Source organism: Oxyura jamaicensis, chromosome 2, assembly GCF_011077185.1.
Source record: "Oxyura jamaicensis isolate SHBP4307 breed ruddy duck chromosome 2, BPBGC_Ojam_1.0, whole genome shotgun sequence".
NCBI lineage: Eukaryota > Metazoa > Chordata > Aves > Anseriformes > Anatidae > Oxyura > Oxyura jamaicensis.
Window position 1 is genome coordinate 91,652,123 of NC_048894.1, and position 13,817 is coordinate 91,665,939.

General features: G+C 40.9%; 1 protein-coding gene across 13 annotated transcripts in view; it reads left to right on the plus strand.

Annotated features, from left to right (window-relative positions):
* The window catches only part of LOC118161812 (poly(rC)-binding protein 3-like), a 522,442-nt gene that overhangs the window by 484,754 nt on the left and 23,871 nt on the right, over nucleotides 1–13,817 (plus strand). For 11 of the 13 annotated variants that reach the window (XM_035317460.1, XM_035317461.1, XM_035317459.1 and 8 more), the window contains 5 exons: nucleotides 4,002–4,130; nucleotides 6,246–6,389; nucleotides 9,117–9,173; nucleotides 9,669–9,744; nucleotides 11,579–11,631. In XM_035317460.1, coding sequence (XP_035173351.1) covers nucleotides 4,002–4,130; nucleotides 6,246–6,389; nucleotides 9,117–9,173; nucleotides 9,669–9,744; nucleotides 11,579–11,631 — 459 coding nt within the window. The remainder of the gene's footprint in view (nucleotides 1–4,001; nucleotides 4,131–6,245; nucleotides 6,390–9,116; nucleotides 9,174–9,668; nucleotides 9,745–11,578; nucleotides 11,632–13,817) is intronic. The other 2 variants (XM_035317464.1, XM_035317470.1) reach the window with 1 other exon arrangement.

The window sequence follows — 13,817 nt, forward strand, 5'->3', positions numbered from 1 at the left end:
CCACTGTGATTTGCCGATGGAAATACTCTTTGACCAAAATTATGTGACCAGCATTTTGCTATGAAATTTTTATGGTAGCCACAGAAAGAGATGTGATCGCTGAGTACAGTCAGGACCTCATCTTGTTGACTTTCAAGCTTGTGCTGAGTGAAAAGCCTCAGGAAACATTGTTCTACGGGAAGGAGGTGTCCAAAACCACTGTGCCCGTGTACCTTCCTCGAAGCTAAAGACAGCGTGTGAAATTAAAAAAAAAAAAAAACAGGTTTATAATGTATTCAATTGCAGCTGTCCTAAAACAGCTCAAACACAGCTTGGAAGGGGAAAATAAACAACTGAAAAAAGAAGCAAGCACAGTTTAGCAAAGCAACGCCCTAGCAGCAGAAATGGCCCATCGAGCATCCTTGTGGCACAGCCCCCAGCCATCCATGTGCAGAGGGTGGGAGCATTGCAGCCATTTCCAAAACAGTTCCAACCTCTGCAGCCAGGGAAAGGCCCAGGTAGCGCTGGGGAGTCCAGGTCACGAGATCAAATGCTTGATCTACTTTATTAAAAAACTTGTTTTCATACTCCTTTCCTCTTTCTCCCTGATCTCACAGTTCCATGGGTGACCTGACCTCATCTATGCCAAGCCCACACTGACTTTTTTTAACTGAGACATTACCCAAAGGTATTCATTCAACACGCTGTGCTAGCAGCCACTTTTTTCTCTAATCAGAAAATGCAAAAATGATCATACAGTGCCGGTTTTAATTGTTCCTTCTGTAGCTACAAAAACATAGCACATGCCAAGGTGAGGAGCCGATGTTTTAACCGGTCAAAAAAGAAAAGTAGGTGCCATGCTACATTTATGTAAAGAAAATCTGAATAAGACAATTCAGAAAGTGTGTTTCTTTTTTTAATCTGGAGAAAATTACAGTACTCCTTCCACATTTGTATTCATCCCGATATAAGATAAAGCGTTGAATAGCAAGATAAAGTGCTGATCTTTTTTTGTTGTTGTTGGAGTATGTCAAAACAAAGGATTTTGACAGGCTTTACCAAAGTGAAACTTGCTTTTTTATCTAAAATGTAGATGCAAGACAGTAGGTTTCACTGTTCTATTTCATTTCAGAAGTGAAAAAAAAAAAAAAAGTTAATGGGTATTTTTCTATCAGAAAATTTGATCAAATGTTGTAAAGGAGTGGAAAATGCTTTGATCAAACTCGTGTCTAAAACGTGCTCCAAAATAGGCCTTTCTGGTAGTCGTGGAAGGAGAGGTGACCATAGAGGACAGGCTGGTGTCTTACTCCATTGACTTCCAAATTCTTCCAGATTCTTTTATTTGGATTCAAATTTGATTGCCCCAGGAGTTTTTCAACAAAGTTCCTTCTGAAGGCATATCTTCACCATTGAGAATTCGGCCTCTGCTGGAAGGGGCTTTTCTCTCCTTGCGTGCACGCTGCTTCCATCAGCTGGCAGAGCAGCCAAAGGCTGCTGCAGGGTTTTTGCTGCCAAGCAAACAGCATATTGTTTCTCCGTGTGCCTCTTGCTCCGTAAAGTGAGTGCATGGAAACATGCATACAGTGGCTGCTGTAAACTCAGAAAAATCATTTGGAGCTCTGCCTTTTGAAGGGGTCCTTTGTTTACTGAGACCTGCAAATAAAAGGAAATTATGAATCAGGTTTTTTTTTTTTTTCCCTTGGGATTTTGTTACTTTTTTCATCCAACAGTCAGGGAGCTGTGCCTCTCAGTAGCACTTATTTTCAAACCTGCTTTTGGGAAGTGGGCAGTGGAGTCACTTGGTGACGCTGAGGGGGAGAAAACATTAATTCTGTGCAACTATTAGCCCCATAGAAAACCTTCTTTCTTCTTCTCTTTAATCACAAAAAGAGCTTTGCAATAGACGGGATGCAATACCAAAGTGTTGAAACACATTTCCCGGGTAGGAGGAAGGTGTTCGGCGTACTTCACCCAGGGGATATTTCTGGCTCAGGCCCTGCACAGCTGCTTGGCTCTGGCACGTGCAGCAGCTGGCAGCTGGGCCAGCCCCAGAACTGCAGAGCAGCTCCTGCTTTCACCGTGGCAGGCAGCAGGGGAAGCCTTGCCACTGCAGAAGGCAAAGCTGCTACGGGAGCACTCGGCTAGGAGGACCTCAGCCACGGGATGTGATTTCCCTTGGTCCTCCAGGTCTGTTGGATGTCCAGGAGAACGGCCAGGCAGCAGGGCTCTGACTGATTTCTTACTTGTGTTACAGTAGTACCAGGCGTGGTCTGGTGAGTGCTTAGCTGCAGGTTTTACTGCTGTCGCTTCTTTGGCTTTTATTTTAAGTACTGGAAATCTCACCCAGAACACTGAGCCGGTGCTCTTAGGACGCAGGTTTTTAAATTTGGAATCAGTTCCTGTACATTAAATGAATAAAGTGATTATTCTGGTGAGTATAGTTTCAAAAGCAATTAGCTACCACTCTAGTACAAGGAAGTAAAAGGATATTGTGTGGCCAAAGAGGTCTTCGGATAAGGCTAATGTAGCGTGAATTCACACTTTACCTTTCCTTAGGCATGAGGGTAATGGACGAGGCATTGCTTGTGTTTTCATGGCTGACATATGGCCAAAGTAAAAGAATGAACAAAACTAGCATTGGAAGCAAATACAGAAATGACTGCAGTATTTGGCAGAGTGTTTTGTGCTTGGGGTACAGATGCCCAGAACAGCATGTTAAACAGTAACTCGTATCAAACATTTTTTTTTAAAAAAAAGGAGCATCCGTCTCGAGCTGTGATCTAATGTCATCATCACACAACACGCTGAGCAGCAGTTGCATGAGGGATGCTCTTTTGTGCTCAGCCATGTACCTTGGAACAACACGCAGGGCTGCTGCACAACAACAACGAGGTTGCCTGAATTTGCAAGACAAGGTTACAAAAAAAGAGTAGAAAAGCATGGCAGATTGATCAAATTATGATGAAACTCCAAAGCCTGTTATAGAATAAGGGATTGATATTCTGGCTTTAGACAGCACTAGTGAACAGAAGATGCAATCAGTAATTTAATCAGCCTCTTGAAAGAGGAATAGCATGCATTGTGTCTGACCATCAGGAAAATAAATTAACTCCTTACTGACTGACACAAACTCAACGATTACTAAACAACAATTTTTAAAAAGCCCCATATATTGTGTTTCAATAAGTCAGGACAATATTTTGTTTGTAATATGTGGAAGAGCTAACTCAATATGAAGTGCATGTTGTTATGTTGCTGTTGTTTTTTTCGATTGATTTAAAAAGTCTTTCGGGATTTGTTTTGTGAAACAATGCCAGGGATTTCTTTGGTCTCATGTCTTTCTTTCCTTTTTTTTTTTTTTTTTTAGTAATATGCATTAGTGCAAAGATCAAAGTTAAGAAAAAATACTGGCTCCTTACCCCCTTGGGTTCATTAAGGAGCTAAAAGCTGATGATGCACATATATTTAATCAACAATAACTGTAATTTAGAAAAGCTCATGACCACCCCAAAATATTCTGGAGTATAAAGCAGCCCCAGATTTCATCCAAAGAAACAAGTCAGCCATCAGTGCATTAAGGAGCCAGGTATCTGCAGCTTGTTTGCAGATCTTCTTCTGTTACCATCAATTTTTCCTAAATTTGTTGTTCTCAGAAAATACATTATTTCACTTTTTTCTCTTTTAGTCAGTCAGCATTGCAGTTTTCTGTCTATGAGAGGGTTAAAAGATTTGTCCTGAAATGCAGGTCATAGTTTGCTTCTTTAACAGCTATTGAATCTTTCTGTGATGGGTTTCTTTGCAAATTGGCTTGAACAGGCAGACCTGTGCTCTGCCAGACCCCAATTACCGTGTCCGGGTGTGTGTTTACACACGCTCTCTACCATGCATTTAGCAAGAAAAGACAAAGTTTAAAGGTGCCTCCCCTCCATCACATCAGTCCTCAGCAGTGAATGGCTGGCGTTGGCGAGGCGCCGTTGCCTTCCCGGCAGTGACGCTCTGTTTGGTTTTTGCCTCTGCTCAAGTCCACAGGAGCCCAGGTGCAAGTCGCGGGGGACATGCTGCCAAACTCGACAGAACGTGCAGTGACTATATCGGGCACCCCCGATGCCATCATCCAGTGTGTGAAGCAAATATGCGTGGTCATGCTGGAGGTAAGCGATTGCTTGGACTATCACCTCTCAGATGGGAGATGCTCGAACATGTCACTGGTTTTCAAGTGCCCTGGGTGCTCCCGAGGGGCTCTGCCCATCCTCCCCAGGTCAGGGATTTCAGGGGGACTACACAAGAGCCTCAAACATCTGCCTGGTATTTGAGAGCCTCTCAGAGAAGGCTTTAGCAACCTATGACCAGGGCTGTCATGACACTTTCAAACAGTCAAACGTGGTCCAGCACAGCCCCACAGCCTGTCTTTAGAGAAGAGTGTTTTATTCTGATGCAGGACAGGGCAAAAAACATAGAGATCTTCTTTTAAGTGGAAATAATTCAGGCTAAGGTAATTTATACTTACTAGGACTCTTTGCTTCCTTAAGGTCAGATCATTGCATAAGGCCAGAATGTTGCGTTTTGACAGCAATTTTTTAGCTCTTAGGTTAAGTGATACAAAATTAATTTATACACAAAGCTTGGTGTTTTGATCCTGTGTTGAAGATGTCTATGCTTTCATACAAAGAATTAAGTTGAAGAGAAGTTTGAAAAAAAAAAAAAGTCAGTCTATCAAAATGAAATATTTTGACCTAGTAACCTTAATTTTTGATACCATTAAACATCTCTGTTTTTGTCACATTTTCTGCTGGAAAAAAAAGGGCTTTTCTGTTTTGTTTTACATTTTTTCTTTTTTCTTTTTTTAACCTAAATGTAGTCAAAAGCTATCTCATTATGATCTCTGATGCCCTGCTGTTTTTTAATTCCTTTAAGATAGGAGAAACAGTATTTGAGACAGCACTATGGCTATTGGCTGTTCAGGAATATGCAGTGCATCCCAGTGACATCCAGCCTTGTGCAAATGAAGGCATAAAATTTTAAAAAATCCAAAGAATTTTACTGTGAAAAGTGACTCTTATTTCAGTTTTTGTTGGAGTACTGAGAGGAAATAATTTCTTTATAAAAATACAAGAGAACAGAAAGATAATATTCAAAAATAATTTCAGTTCATTAGACGTGAATGGTAATAGCTATCAGCTTTCTGAATACAGTGTGTAGACTCACAGCCAAGTTGTATTCATGGAATAAATAGTTATTTGCCAAAAAAAGATGAGAGAAACTACTTTTCAAATTCAGAGAGACAGTTCTATTTTTCACTTTTTCAGGTAACCATTTTTGCCACAGGAAGAACACAATTTTAACGTTAGGCAAAGCGTGAGCGGCACTCACAAAGAAAGCACTGGCTTAACTACAGTTTGCTTCTTCAAATACTTAAAGACCTCAGTGAATGGATGCACTCTAACTTGTAGCATATTGTTAATTTGGCAACAAACACTTTCATTGAAATTAAATAGCTAATTATATGGTACTAATTAATGGAAGTGCTATTGCTGTTATTTTCTTAGTTGTAGTTAACGCACTGAAATCAGGGCACCATTCTGCTGGGTGTTGCATAGGTAGCTTGAAGCCTCTTTTACAGACACCTGCTTCCGTTTTATTTATGGGGAGAAAGTTAGCCTCGGTCAGGTATTTTCCCTTTGTATCCTTGCCTTAGGCTGCAGGGAATAAATTTCCTTTCTGTGCATTTCAAAGGCTGTAGCTAGGCTCCTGCTGAAGCTGGGAGGAGTTTTCTCCATCCTTTCTGCTCAGCCAGACAGGAGGTAGGATCAGGCCGGTCGCTTGCCATTGAACAGCCAACTTAATTGAGTTGGTAAAAAAGGAAACCTTGATGTGTAGCAGCATAGGAAAGATCGATAAACAGGACATGCTCTGTGCTAACAACATGGGAGTGTAGGCCAGTTTCTTCCAAAACATCAACAGATTTCAAAATTATTTCCGGAAATGTCTTAAAATGCTTAATGAAGCTTAGAAAGCTTCCTCTGATAAGAGTAGTAGTGAAGCCAGGAGTGCCAGCATTGCCTCTTTCAGCTGGGCAGGTGGTCCTTGGCTTTTGCCCTTGAAGCCCAGACTTTGGCCTCCGATTTGGGGCTCCTGGGATGGAGGACAGGGTGGGCTGGGCTGGGTCAGCTGCACCCCTTGTTGTCCGGGGTGGCCAAGGTAAGGAATGATTTTTATTGAGCTCTTCTTCGTTCTGCATTTTGATCGCTTTGTGTTTTTGTCTGCAGTCCCCACCCAAAGGTGCCACCATCCCCTACCGTCCCAAACCTGCCTCTGCACCTATCATTTTTGCAGGTGGCCAGGTAAGAGCAGACACCATTTTGGCTTCAGCTGGAAACCACACCGTCTTGGCCCAACCTCAGCCAGCGCCTGTTAGTTTTCAACTTTTACTCATTTTTTTGCCTGGTATAGTATTGGTGTGCTTTGTCTACTCTGTGTACTTGCCGTTTGTGGGGAAGGAGAACACTGCATTGCAAACTTAAAGGAAGAACAAGGAGAAGGCATTGAGTGGGGAACATTGGATACACGGGCTGTGTTTCCTGCTGCTTATAAACCTGGGAAGTGGGACTTCAGTAATTTCTGTTACCTAATAGTTCCTCAGGGCCAAATAGTAATGGGGTTTTGAGGTTACAGAAACTATATAAATGCAAGTGGAGACCATCCCAGCCTCATTTATAATGGTATCAGAGCTTTCCCATTTCTTTTTTACATAGTGATATTTTGACTATTCCCCCTTCATCTTAAGCTATATTATGATATATATCCAGAATTTTGTAATCGGAGTATAGCAGCTTTCAATCCCCTGTGTCCAAGCTTACCTTAATCTTAATCTTAATTAGATTAAGATTAATAATCTTAATCTTAATCTTCTTCAAAATAAGAAATCTGCTTCCTTAGTGACCGAAGTTGAATTGGAATTAAAGATAATTTACCAAAAATTGGTCTGAAAGTTCAGAATAATTTACTCCACAGATACATTAAGTTTATACTGCAGTGCTTTCCATTTGGAAATGTGTGTGTGTAAATAAGCAGTAGCCCGTGTTACCGGTACTATAATTGCCAATTCCTTCTAAGACTATATGTGATTACTCAAAAATATTAAAGCTGTTTGCTAGGGTGCTCAGAACAGTTTATACAAATAGCTGAAAGTGTCCTGTTTGAAGGCCTCATAGGTATTGCCATCTTAAGTTTTACCAGTTAAAAAGGTGTTCTCACTTTTATAATGCAACCTTGTTGATGTGAGGGAGAGTATACGAGACAAATGCTTTCTGTGTGCTTTGAGTGTGGTCTCTGACTAACCAAGCCTTTTGAGAAAATGCTTGAATGTATCTGGGAGGCAATATGGAAAGACACTGTAATGGGTTTCACAAGTGGAAATTAATATTGAAAATAAAATTTCATCAACAATGTTAAGTCCACCCAACTTTTTGACAACAGTATCAGAAGTTATTTTTCCATTCTAAATAACAACGTGGCTATCTTGAAAGGTTTTCGTTTTTTTAATGCTTGCAAATCAAGCAACACTAGCAAAATCAAATTCCTGTTATTACTTAACAAGCTGGGGTTTTGTTCTTGTAAGTATGGTTTTAATTCTCTTGTGCTTCTTCAATATTGCATTGCATGACAGAAAAGGAAGCTGAACTGTCCTGCCCTGCTCTGCTACTTACCAACACTGAGTCTATGCATTGGTTAAAAAATAAAAATAATAAAAATAATCAGCACTCCGGCCTGATGGAAGCAAATTGGAAATTTCTACCCATTGTGCTGCATTGCTGTTTAGATGGCTACAGCTTTGCTTTATGTCTTTTCATTATTTTGGTAGCTCCTTGCTGTTTTGCACACCACATCTTGGGAAGCACCCTTGTAAAAAGATGTCCCCTCAGCTGGATTTGAAGTAAAGCCAAGATCAGATTGGCCACATGTGGTCCAGCAGAGAGTTCCAGAAACCAAAGCATGGTTTCCCAGCCCACTGTTTGCTCAAAGACCTAGGCCATTGCCCAGTGCCATTTCCATCTAGCATCTGTGAGGCTGCTCCTGTGCTTGGCTATGCTCAAAGCCCCCCACTCAGCAAAGCAGCCTAAGATCTGCTTAAAGGTTGTCCTCAGTTGGTAAAACACTTAAACACATGTTTTGCTTGCTTAAGACCCATGGATGGTAGTGATCATCTGTTTTGGTGGATGGGAACCTTTTCATTTATAAACCATTTGTAATGGCCATTCCCTATACGTGTATGAGTATGTACACCCATAAACATCCCATTGAGCCCAGCAGCACTCTTCTGCCTGAAAACTGCTCATGGGTATAATGTTTGCTGGATGGTAGCCTTGTTTTTTAACTAATTTAAAAACTAAATGAAATGTTTCTTCTCCAGAGGGGAAATTCTGCTGCAGAAATGTGCATTAAGCAGTTGGGGCATTAAGGGTTTTAATATCCGAACACCATTAAATGAATTGTTTTATCATTTGCAGAGGATTCATTACTTTCTAAGAGGCCTTTTGTCAAATAAGCATTTTGCAAACTAAGCTAATCAGCTCTGTTCCAGTTTATACTTCTCCCACTACAAATATTTATACATTATAATTTGTCCTTCTGCTTCCCTGCCTAAGCACAAGGACGTTAAACTTTTTCTGATGAGCCACTCCTTTCAGAAAAGCCCTACAGCATACAACAGAGAACTGCGCTCTCCTTCCAGTTGTTTCTTTGTAGGCCATTACAGAGGGCTGACCGGAGCCAGAAGGAGATGGGGGCCATGCCAAAGAGTGCCAGGCGTGCCACGCCAGGGGCCCGTGGGGCACGCTGCCATCTGCCAGTCATGCTTGTGTCCCCGTGGGCACAGCCTCCAGCAGAGCACCCCCTGCACCAGGGTGGCCATAGCTTGGGCAACAGCACTTGGCATCACCCCTCTCTCATGATGGAGCCCTTTCTGCACCATGCCAAGCATTATCAAGTAGCACAAGAAAATTAAGCTTCGCTCAGAGCTGAGAGCGATGTGGGTGGTGTTCTCGGGGAGGGGACAGCAGGAGAGTTTCAGATGCAAGAGGGAAGGGTGATCGTCACACCCGACTGACCCGTGTCTTCACTGTGCTTCTTATTTCCAGGCGTTTACAATTCAGGGGCAGTATGCCATCCCGCATCCAGACGTGAGTCCAGCGCATGTAAATTACTCCCTTTTTCTTCCTCTCCCTCTCATTTGTTCCGGGCAACATTTACTTTCTACAGTTACCAACGGAGACGTGGCCTAGGGACACCTGTCCCCAGTGACATACGTTATTGCCAAGTGCTAGTTCAGCTGCATCTTTTATCTTGCGTAATAATTGCTAGAAAGTACAATGGCCCAGGAACAAATTACATTTATCTTGGTCTTTTTTTGCATGTGATAAATCTGAGTTCTTTTAATCTGTAATTCTACAGTAATCGGTTAATATTAACAATAGCCATTACATGTAATAACAGTAGAGATGTCATTTATAACCAGTTTGGTTTTTTTTTATTATTTATTTTCTTTCTCTACAGTAGATCAGAGTGAATGATTAAGCCTTTTTTTTAATATAATTTTAATTAATCCAGTTTTAGAACATGTAAGATGGTTTCTCTGCTCTGAAATAATTCCATTTGATTGGTTAGTTCTAATTTCCCATCCTGCCCTGCAGTTGACCAAGCTTCACCAGTTGGCTATGCAGCATCCCCCCTTTACTCCCCTTGGGCAGACCACCCCTGGTTTCCCTGGTACGTACCCATGACCCCCTGGGGATGTCCTTCTTCTTAACAGCTTTGTTTCCCGTGGTCATTACATCATTTAAATAATAAATGTGGTCAATGACCAGCGATCCTTCTGTTTTTGACGCATTAATCTTTGTTCTTCCCCCCCTTGCCTCTGTTACAGTTCCTTCCATCTTATTAAAACGTGCTTCATTTGTTACATTTATTATTTAATCGAAACCGCTCCATTTGTGCCATCGGCTGAAAACCCTGGGTTTATTTTTTTCAGTCCTTGTAAAGTTATTGTGGACCATACAGCATGTACCAGTGGGTTCTGAGCGAAGCACTTGTGTGTGTGTCTTGTCAAATAGCGAGTTTGGTAACACCTTTCAGAAAGAAGCAAACATAGGAAAACAATATCGCAGCATAGAAACTGATTAAAGAAATTACTGCATGCTGAAACGGGAATTCTGTGCAGGGCCAAAAGTCTTAAAAGCATCTCTAATCATCACTTCTGCGACAAGCGCCTCCCATCCTATTAGGAATGCCTTATTGCATTACAAACTGCAATGGAAATACATCACTTAAGGACTGTGAAATTTGGCCCATATTTATTAGAGCACATGAGCTGAAGCTGATTTTTTTTATTCAAGAGAAAGAAGAGAGAACTCAAGTCAGTTAGCCATGCAATAAATCATTTTTACTGTGCTTCAGTACATTGGGACTTGGCATCTAAAATTTCACGAAGCAAATAAATATATACTGGTACATGCTTTGTATGGCAAATAACATTTTATCACATACATCAAATTTAGTGAGCAACTTGATTGTGTTATATTCAATGTAAAATAAGTATACACAGTTCTTAGCTGAATGTAAACTCAAGTAAAATGTACGTGAGTTGTTTTTTTGTAAAAGTATTTCTATTCCACCTCTTCTAGTTGGAAACGAGTATTTTGGCATGCCTTTACAGATGAAAATAAACAATTTTAAAAAAAAATACACAAATAAGATAGAGAAAGAGAAATGACATCCAAAATACAGTTTTGTTTCTTCATGGTGTATCTGATAAAATATCTACAAGTAACACTAAATTGCCTTTCCCAGCTTTGTATTTTCCTCATTCTTGTAATTAACACACTGCTCCTTAATCTTTTCCTGGTTATATTTGTGAGATGTATGTTTCTGTAATGTTACTGTGTGTTAGAGCAGTAATTCCATTTCTCCTGACCATTTTCCTTTTCTCCACCCATTTTAAAAACAAATGTATGCAGCTTACAGTACTCTGTACTCTTCCCTTCAAAAATGATCCTTCCCAACATTCTTCAGCAACTAATCCCACATATAATTTCCAAATTCTGCTAGGTTAATTTCCTCATTGTTATTTTAATTTGTTTGATTTTTTTTTTCATAGCTATGTATTTGGTTCAGCTAATTTGTCTGTTTGACTTCCACTCTCATCTTCTGTACTGTACAATGCCTGGTAGACAGGTCAAATCTCAGCCACCCATTAATTTCTGAATCGGTGTATTTAGAGCAAACTTCAGAGAGTATTTTTAGGTGAAACTCTCCATTTTCTAGAAGATTTGTATGACCCTGTGGAATCACCTGACATTTGTTGTTTTGGTGGGTTAAAGGTTAATTAAAATAAGGCTCGTTTAAAATGAGTCCAGCCCTCTGAGTTCTGCATCTCTTGCTTTCTTTTCTGTTTCGCTAGCACTTCTCTACTTTTCTTTGCTCTTCTCTCTCTCTCTTCTTTCTTTTTTTTCTCCTTCAGTGCGTTTCCTTCTTTGTAATATCACTTGTGTCTTACCCTTTTTGCAAACAACTGGCATAACATTTTCCCTCTGTCCCTACATAGGACTGGATGCCACTACTCCAACCAGTTCCCATGAACTTACTATTCCCAACGATGTAAGTGGACCAATAGTCAGTACCGCTTTCTCTTCTCGCTCTCCTCTGCCACCGGAGGGGAAACCTCCCATCTTCAGCTGATTGGCAAACACTAGTCCCCCAAAATAACCTTAGTCTATTTCTGGGGAAGGGGTGTCATGGATGATTAAAACCCTGGCAGACACAGTGGAGGTGATTGTCCCCTCCCGTGCCACATCTCGGGTGCTGCTGATTTAGTTGCATGGCAGTGTCAGTGCCACGGTTTCGCCCGTTTCCTTAAAGCCTGTGTGCCTGCTGCTCCTACTGAAAAGCAGATGTGGTCTGAGATGCATAACCAAGATCCATCTCACGGGTTGCACTAGCAGAAGGGCAAAAACAGGTTGGAAATTGCTCAGAACCTGTGTGCTCAGCACCAGGCAGGGCAGAGGGGCTGCACCGCGGCCGCTGGTGCCATGCTGGTCTGTGCCAAAGCCTGTGCTTATCCCAGGCTGTGTACCTCCCTGACAAAAAAAAAATGGCTTTGGTTATGTCGAGGTGCAATTACAAGAGTTTATCTGAAAGCAGGGGCTGTAAACATTCCTGCTTCAGCAACGCTGCACTGGCTGTGGTGGACAGACCCGGTCTCCATAAGCAGTACAGCTCTGAATCTTAAAGCATCTGCTCAAAATGCCCAGCCAATGCTCTGCATATCATGCAAAAACGCCTTCCAATTTTATTCCCCTTCATTGCAAACAGGGTTTTATTTTTCAGTTTGCATTACAAATGAGTGACTTGGAAAATGGAAGATTTCCCCTCCAGTAAAAAAAAGCTTTCAAGCATGAGTGGGATCTCAAATAGCAATTATATTCCTTAAGAGAGACTTACAGGATTGTGTAAGCCCTATTAAACTCAGTGGCAATGATTTACAGTAAGAAAAAAATACAAAACAACAAAGAAGAAGTAAACTTAATCTTTTTTTTTTTTTTTTTTTTTTTTTTATGAGTGCAGTGATTTTGTAATCTTTCTGTTACCTAAAGGATGTCCTGTTGATTTGTCAGTACCTGCTTTATAACCCAATTTACTGTACACTGAGAATTTTATGAGAGCATGGTATTTTATCCTTACAATGCAAGTTTCTGTAGTCTCACTTTCAGGCAGATTTTGCTCTTGCCATCAGTGACATAAATCCAAGGTTACTCTTCTGACTTAAGATCTCCAGGGCTCATACCAGAGAAAGAGGTAGACACGTCTGGCCTTGTGTACTGTAGTGCAGTGGGGGGCGGGGGGGGGGGGGAGAGGGGAAGTTGATTTCTGATCTAGGAAATAGCCTGGCTCAGCACTGTTCTCTGAAAAGCAAATATGCATCCATGCGTTGTTTGTAACAGAAGATTAGAAAGATTAAAAATCAAGGCCAGAATGGGGTTGGGCTTAGACACAGCCTGCAGAGGCACTACAGGCAGCGCAAGGGAGTTACTGTGGTGGTTTGGATGGGAGAGGCAGCAGCAGTTGTGCTCTGGTAATTTGACTTCGTTTTCCCAACAAGCATCTCCCAGTCCTGTTTTGGACAGATGTCTGAATCCCTCACCTCCTTGTATGCTCTCACACCTGCAAAAGTCAACACAGATGAGAAAAGTAGCAGGTTTGCAAAAATCCGCTCAGCGGTTGCCAGAGAAGGCAGCATGCCTATACATGTGTCACACTTATTTTTTTAGAACCAATATAATGATAAACACAAAAAGCCAAAGCCTCAGTATGAATCTGATGGAGAAAAATCAAATAGAAAGAAAATAAGGATCTCAGAGGTTAGTATAGTCTATAGAAAGTGGAAATTAATAGCCATTTGCAATTTGCATAGCTTTGTATTTAAATAAATTTTCTTTCCTATTATTACTGTAACAATGTCATGCTGCTTTCTTTATATATTATGCTGATAATTTCAACTAATTTGTTACTAAATATATATATTAAAAAAAATAAAAATGGGGGAAGAGATATATGCATTTATAGAAAACTGTTTTCCAAATGCTAGGAGCCCAGTCTTCTCCACATAGCGAATTCAGATTTGCCTCTCTAGGTTTTCTTATAACTTCTGGGTATCTCCAAAAAGAGAACGGAGATGACATTAGATGTCATCTTAGATGTCACTTCAATACTCATCTAATGTCCTTTTCCTCATCAAAACCACTTACAAGGCCGTTTGGTTGCTCTGACCTCCCAAAAGAGATAGC